This window comes from Danio rerio, chromosome 15 (genome assembly GCF_049306965.1).
Source record: "Danio rerio strain Tuebingen ecotype United States chromosome 15, GRCz12tu, whole genome shotgun sequence".
NCBI classification, from domain to species: Eukaryota; Metazoa; Chordata; class Actinopteri; order Cypriniformes; family Danionidae; genus Danio; species Danio rerio.
Genome location: NC_133190.1, coordinates 3,973,326 through 3,981,609, shown reverse-complemented (window position 1 = coordinate 3,981,609; position 8,284 = coordinate 3,973,326). Strand labels below are relative to the sequence as shown.

Sequence of the window (8,284 nt, the reverse complement as noted above, 5' to 3'; positions counted from 1 at the left end):
ATATGCTTTACCAATGCATATGCTGTTCCATTGCAACAGCATCGCCCAGCAACAGGCCCGGATTCTGCCATTTGGGAGTAAAAGTGATCGGCTGTCCATTGGATCTAATTGTTGTCGTGATGGCAAGCAGCTGCTTTGTTTTTTATTAATTTATTTTAAAAACGCAATAAAGCTGAGATACAACCTGAAAGACGACAATACAGCACTTACAATCACAATCATCAGCACTTTTAACAGTTTATTTTAAAAACTTATAATTTGCTTTTGCTCTATCGGAGTTTTCATTCCAAAATGGCCGCCGCGCCATCTAGTGGCCGTTTTACAAATTGCACTAGGGTGTCGCCTCTTGGTGATTCTATGCTTTTTGGTTTTATGGAGCGGATGCCTTTCCAGCCGCAACCCATCACTGGAAAACATCCATAATTCTCATTCGCACACATACACTACGGCCATTTTAGCTTACCCAATTCACCTACTACATGTAAACCCACGCAAACATAGGAAGAACATGCATAAAAATCAACAAGTAAACCCAAATAAAAGTCACAGACATGGATTTTGTGGCACAACACATGACTATGCACGCTCGAGGATGTGCATTACTACAGATATTAATCAAGCACTTGTCTGCTTAAAGCATGGGGATTTGAAGTGAAGGTAGGTGTCAGTTCCATTGAGAACTGCAAGACAGTACCAGCAGAAATACTGTCGACAGCAAGAGCAGATCATCTTGTTACAACCTCCTATTCTCTATAAGAAAAACAAAACAACAAAAAAAAACAAGGTGAATAAAATGAGTTCTGCATTACAAGCATCAATATTTAAAAAAGATGAACAGGTTTAGGTCCTTAAATGCATAATAGGCCAAATTGGTATAATCAAAATAATCTCTTGTGTCAGTTCTGTTTTAGTAGACGCTGACCTGTATGTTAGTCCCACATGCCGGGCACCGTTTACAGTTTTTAATCAACCAGTCATCGCTGGAAGTGTCCTCCATTTCTATCTCTTCCAGTTGCTTTTCATATTCAATCCTTTCTTTTTCTTCAATTAACTTCTGCTCTTTTTCTCGGGCTTCTTTCAACCGACGAAGCTCGACTGCAAAGATTAAAAAAACATGCTGAAATATATATGCAAACAAGTATTTCTAAAACTGTATTATAATGTTATATTTGACATTCTGCTATTGCCCATTGCTTTAAACTTGGCTCATTATAGCTCATTTAGACGATCATTCTTAGGGCTCTATCATACACACTGTGCAATGCAGCGAAAGGCGCGACGCATTTGTTGTTTGCTAGTTTCAGCTCGACGCAAGAGTCATTTTGACGTGTTGCACCATGCTGTTTAAATAGCAAATGCATTTGCGCTTATGGGCCCTATATCATACGCCCAATGTGGCACAAGGCGAGGCGCAATACTTGTTTGCTTGTTTCAGCTTGGCGCAAGAGCCGTTTTGAGGCGTTGTGCCACGCTCTTTAAATAGCAAATGCATTAGCGCTCATATGTGCGCCCATAGGCGTTCTGGTCTAAAAAGGAAGGCGTTCTGAGGCGCACTGCTGGTGTGTTGCTATTTTGAGAAACTATAATAGATTTTTCATTAGACCAAAACAAACCCGGTCTAAAGTCGAGCGCAGAGTTGCGCCTTGCTTACACACTGCATAATAGCCTACACACAAGATGCAGAGCAATAGGCAAATATCTTTACATTTGAAAAAAATTTAATATCAAAGATAGGCCTATATATAGGCTATAATATATATTATATATAAACAAATACTGATATAAATATAAAGGATTAAATATTACAAAACATATTATTTTCTAGCCTACATAAATATGAAAAATCACTACTTTTATGTCTTCTTCATCTCTGGAGGCTTTTTCAGTTCATTCATAACAATTTGCTTTTGTATAATGTTATTATTATTAGCAGTATTATTTATTATATCCATATTTATATTTGTTTTATTAAAAACAAGCTTAGATTTGCCCACCTGTCAGGTTTTAGACCATATGGGGCATGGCAGGTGTATTTGGAAATAACTCAGTATTTTGAGCACACTTCGTTATTATTGTTCATTTATTCGTTGCTGGAAATTAGAACTGAATTTAGAAATAGTTTTGAAACGAATCTTTGCGCTTAACAAACGAAATTAATTATTTTTAGACTAATTGATGTCTGTGTGTAAAGGTTTCCCTATCCATGAGAGCAAAAGCGAACTTACTTTACGTCGTGTAAATAGCAAATGCGCTTATGGAGTGACGCAGCTGGCTCTTAAAGGAAATGGGAGATGAGAGTCTGATTGGTTTATTCTCAAAACACACCTATAACTCATTAAGAAAATAAACTCAACCCTTTTAGACCATGCGCCACGGCGCAAAGCACATTTTCTCGTCCGTAAATAAGCAAGTATGGATTCTGACATGCCCTGAAAGCGTTTGCGCCCTGCGCTTTGCGTTTTGCGCATGGACCATCAAAATAGAGCCCTATATGTGCACCCATATGTTTTCTGGTCTAAAAAAGGAGGCGTGTTGAGGCGCATTGCTGGTGCGTTGCTATTTTGATTTTGACAATTACTGTTCAATAAACCAGCAGAGAGGAGAATGAACAGGGTGTTCATCTCTATAGAGGAGTGTTGAGTGGCCCTGTAATGTATCAGTGTGTGTCGGATGGCCTGTACACATACAAACATGGATGAAAGGACATTATGTTTTGTTCTTACTTTCTTTGCAGATGGAGAGGCCATGGTATGTTCGATTGCAGGTGGTGCAGAAAACAAATCGGCATGAAGGGCAGATGCCCACGGTCCGGTCAGGTTCGAGCATCACAGCCATGCAACAACTCACACGAGGGCAATAAACAACATCAGTCATTAGGTTCAGACTCCACTGCAGGAGGAGCCGATCATAGCGGGCAAAATCTTCTTGGCTCACGAGAAGTTTCACCTGTTGTAGAAGTGCAGTGGTGTTACCTAGACTTCTGTCCAAACAGCTAAGGCAGTGGTCTTTAACCCTGCTCATTGGGACCCACTGTCCTGCAAAGTATATTTCCAACCTGCTTCAGCACACATGCACGTGTTTGCTATCAAATTATACTGAAAAGCCTGATAAGCTGCTTCAATTATGTTTACATTTTGTTGGAGCTGAACTCTGCAGGACAGTGGATAAACAGAAGAAAAAGTACCTGTGCAGGAGTAGCCAGGGAGGTGCATTCTGCCTCAGGACAGGAGAGAAACTGGACTTTGCCATCTTTAATCTGGACCTCAAAGTACTCCTTAACGCAGGTCTTGCAGTACACATGCTGACACTCTTTGAAGAGCACACATTTAGAGCCCAGGTTCTCAGAAAAGCAAATTCCACAGGTAAAAACTGTGGCCTCAAAGACCTTCTTCTTCTGAGCTTCATTAAAATCCAGCAGCTGGGTTAATAAATCACTGTGAGGATCAGCTACTTGAACTACTCGCTGGTCCAGCTCTTCTACAGCAGCAGCTGCTGCTTGGCTCTCAGCAGATTCACACTGAGGCTGGACACCGTTGGTTTGGATCTCAAGTGGAGACTGGATGTTCAGAAACTGCAGAGTCTCTTCCTTTAGGAACTGGATCCAGGTAAAAAGAACCACACTGCCCCTGTTCTCTTCCCAAAGTTCATCCAGTCTCTTGCAAAGTGTTGTGATCTATTTACACATTAAACAATGTATTAATCGAGAATAGATAATCTAAATGGTTGTGTCATTATATCAAAACTACAAGATGTTATACGAGACTTCTAATGGTTTCTTTTAACTTTAGTGTGTATTGTATACTATATTGCCAACCAATTGGGTAATCCCTCCAAATCAAAACTAAAGTCTAAAAAAACAGCTCTAATGTTCTTTAAAATAAAACTATTTCAATAATTTAAAATGCTGAAATGACAAACCTGGACTCTCGATAGCCAAATGGAGCTCAGAGTAAAGACTGGAGCAGATGATGAAGGATAGTCTGTGGGTAGTTCAAAACTCAGAACCAAGGGCGGCAAAAAGGAAACATCAACCTCTACACGTGTCTGCCCTATGAAACATATGCAGAAAAACATACTGTGTAGAAGACTCTGCAGAGGACATGCAACAGATCTTCATAATTACATAAAAAAGTTTTGGTGACACTTTACAATAAGGTTTATTAGTTAATGCATTTACTAACATGAACTAATCATGAACAACACATGTACAGCATTTATTAATTATAATTGAACATTTACTGATGTATTATTAACATCCAAGTACGTGCTTGTTAACATTAGTTAATGCACCATGAGTTAACATGAACTAACAATGAACAACTGTATTTTCATTTACTAATGTTAACTAACATGAACAAATGCTGTAGTAAATGTATTGTTCATTGTTTGTTCATGTTAGTATATGCATTAATTAACATTAACTAATGAACCTTATTGTAAAGTGTGACCAAAGTTTTTTTTTTAAGTTTTTTTTTGCTAAAAGTTTTTAGCAATTGATTTTAAAAAATACTTAATGCATAATACAAGTAATAATTAAAGCACTTCTATCTGAATTCTGTGTAAGTTTATTTTGTCTGTGAAGTAAGTGCAACCCGGGCTCATTGTGGAAACGTAGCCCCGCGGACGTTTCTGCGGACCGCAATTTACGTCCCGGGAGGTACGTATTCAAGCGTTTTTTTGTTTTCGCGGATCAGCGAGAGGCCGCTGTGGGCGCTTTTTCGCGTCTCGGGCGCCTCTCGGGAGCGCGTGGCATTCGCGCCTGCGCCGTTCTCGTGCGAAAAGCCGCCAGATCGAAAAAAAAAAGCAAAAGCCCTCGTCTTCGATTTCGACCGCGTTTTCGGATCCCGCCGCATTCTCGCCCTTATTTTTTGGATTCCGTTTTTCGTCTTACCTGATTTCCGGAACCTGCTGTTCCCCAGACTCGATCCCAGTCGTCGTCCACCGCGGCCGGCTCCGGCTCCTCCTCCAGGGCCTCCGCTCCGCCGACGCAACGCTGTGAGCTAAGCGGACAAACTGATTGCATCAGGAAAGCCCTCCACTCGGAGGCGAGCCGTCGGCCGGCGAGCGCAAAGAGGAGGAGCGGACCGGCGCCACACCGCCCCGCAGCGTTCGCTCGAAAAAAAACAAACGCGGCCTTTACATACCTCCGGCCACGTAAATCGCGGTCTCCAGAAACGTCCGCAGGGCTACGTTTCCAGAATGAGCTTGGGTTGAGTAAGTGACATTACTATTCTTAATTTAATGAGTCAAAACTACGGTTTTACTCTGAGGTGAAAACAAGATTATTTGTGTTTCAATATGCATAATTCATGTGCAAAGGGCTAATGATATTGATATTTTGCTCATGGTTCATTTTAGCAACTTTCTTCAAATGAACTCATGAAAAGTGGGTCAGGTTCATTCCTGTGCACATTAAGTTCAGTTACAGCTCCTTTCATTGATAACTCTTTACTTGGTGAACTGTAAATGAAAGAAGTTTAAAAGTGTAGTTGTTTTAAAAACAACAAGAATAAACATCTTTAAATAGTTGCTATTTGTATTTTCAGTCAAATTATGACTTTTGTTGCTAACAGTATACAGTACAATACATTCCCTTTGGTGTCACTAATAGTACCACAGTTCAAAGTACAACATAGTTTATAGCAGGCACAGAGAGAATCCAGCTGGAGCTCAAGCACTCTAGACCAGGGGTTCTCAACTGGTTTGGCCATGGGACCATCATTTTTACATGTACTGTAAGAAAAAAAAACTAATTTTACAGAAAATATCCTTAAATTTTTTACAGTCGTTTTTTTGTCATTTCACATTATATTCAAAACTTAGTAAAATGACAACCAATCTCTCTAAATTAACCGTTTGACTTTCATTTTAGGTACTTTATTATTAAAGACAAATTACTGACAATTTTGTTTTTTATACAGGGAAATTACAGTATTATTTATACAGTAATTTTTCTGTTATTTTAATTTATATTTAAAAGTTCGTAAAAATTACAAACATTATCTGTAAATTAATGGCTTGACTGCTATTTTATGTACTATATAAGTAATGACAAATGACAGCAATTTGTCAGTTTTTTACAAAAAAATTGACATTATTTAGTGTTTTTTCCTGTTTTTTAAGTACATTTAAAATTACGTAAAATTAAAATAAATTGTAAATACTTGCTCTGTAAAAAAAAATAAAAATCGTAAAAAAAAGGTCAAATGACTTGGAATCTAGGAAAAGTCTGTAAAATAACAGTGTTTTTCTGTAAATATTTTAATGAAAATATCTGTAGATTTATTAGTTTTTGCACTTTATTTAAACAAAGAAATTTTACCGTAATTTTGTGGTTTTTGTTAGCCGTAGCTGCCAGTCATTTGACCTTTTTTTTACGATTTATTTTTTTTACAGTGTGGTCATCAAGCCGCGACCCAAATTTTTAGGAACTATAATACAATTTTAGGAATTATACTTCATTTGCATTTATTTGTTAACATAAACAAGTAGTGACAGATACAAGAAATTCACCAAGACTTACATATAAACAATATTTTATTGCTGTAATTTAACAAAAAGTAAAATCGACAAATACTGTTAATAATAAACTGTTAAAAAAACATGTTTTATGGTTTCTAAATGTTTTAATTTAGAAGGTTTCATGCTCTCTTATGAGAGCACCTCACTACATTTGACACTGAGGCTTTAAGTCTTTTTCGTACTTGCGCTTGAACATTTTTTTCTTGCAATAATTAAATTAAATTTCACATGTCAAACTGTACGGTTGTTGCGCACACATTTCAAAATAAAAGTCCGGTATAAGCAAAATAACTTAAAAAATAAACTTTTGTTGTTTTTTTAACCACACACTCCGCGACCCACTAAAAATGTTCTCGTCGCGACCCACCAGCTGAGAAACACTGCTCTAGACAACTGTCCAATAAACCAACTCTTGCATAAACTCTCACCATTGATCAGCAGTCTGAAGTCAGGAGGAAGCTCGAGGCACAGATGGATCTCACCCTTCTGACTTGATTCTGTCCTGCGAAACTCTTCGTCATCATATATGCTTGCCAGAGCCAGCAGTTCATCTGATTGGGCTTCCTGATTGGCTGACATTGGACCATTCCTGAGCTCAATATAAAACCAGATAGATCGATTTGAACAATGAATTCAAATTCTGATAACTGGAAAATGGAACATGATGCATGAACATAGAGGTGATATTTTGGGCACATTTTTCCTCAATATAGTGTTAATTTGGCAGTAAATGTAATATGTTATGTTATGCCAGCATGTGTAAAAATGTTTAAACATTGTGTTACAACTTACCCAACTTCACCGTGTCCCGTTTATAATACTCCCTTTTACAAAATCACATTTATAATGTGATTGAAGTTACTTGTGCATGGATAATTATGATTTGTGCATGTTATGTGAACTGATTACTCGTGGAAATAAAAATTAAACAATGCAAACGTTTTAATGCAGCGAGTGCAATTTTCTGACGGTCCCTTATTATGCGCTAATATATTATGTAATACATATTGACCTTTATAGCGCATCTGAACATTCATTCAGACATAATAATGCAGCTAACAAGTTAGGTGCAGATGAATAGACAGTTCAGGACGGCAAATCCTATTACTTATTGTACGATACTTTCAAATATGTAGAATTAACTAAACTATTGGAAAGAACTGTCAAACTGTAGTCACATAGCTAACTACAATTTAATGAAATGAGTTAACACCAAATTTTACATGTCAACAGTTAGGTTAACAACTACTAATAATCACTGCAGTAGTCACTTCAAAATTGTATTATTCTGAATGAGAGTTTGAGCAGGGAAAATAAAAGATTTGCTCACCTTTATCTTTCCAAGCTTCAGTCTCCTCCCTGTGAAGCCCAGTACGGAAGTGATTGAAACTGCAATTCCTCGACTGGCCGCTAGAGGCTGGGTTCAAAATAGTCAATTCCATAGAGTCCCATAATAAAATCCCTAACTTTACAGCAGAAATATATATGTATTTAGAATATATATATATATATATATATATATATATATATATATATATATATATATATATATATATATATATATATATATATATATATATATATATATATATATATATATATACCCATTCTAACAATTAAGCCTTATTATTCTACATAATTAAGGGTATAGTCACAAGACATGTGACATGTTACAAATAGTGAAGTGTTTGCTAATGCTTAACAAATGATCCATAATGTGCAGTTATTATAGCATTTATATAGCTTTTATAATTAATTTAAA

The 8,284-nt window shown here is 37.0% G+C and overlaps 1 protein-coding gene across 1 annotated transcript; it reads right to left on the bottom strand.

Moving 5' to 3' along the window:
- Positions 1–224: 224 nt before the first annotated feature.
- LOC100333926 (E3 ubiquitin-protein ligase RNF14-like) lies at positions 225–7,903 on the bottom strand. The gene is made up of 7 exons (XM_002667337.8): positions 7,853–7,903; positions 6,951–7,111; positions 3,919–4,049; positions 3,185–3,673; positions 2,724–2,946; positions 923–1,095; positions 225–750 (listed from the first exon to the last, which is right to left on the bottom strand). The coding sequence occupies exons 2-7, from the start codon at positions 7,099–7,101 to the stop codon at positions 616–618; spliced, it is 1,302 nt and encodes a 433-aa protein (XP_002667383.2). The 5' UTR covers positions 7,102–7,111; positions 7,853–7,903; the 3' UTR covers positions 225–615.
- Positions 7,904–8,284: the final 381 nt, after the last annotated feature.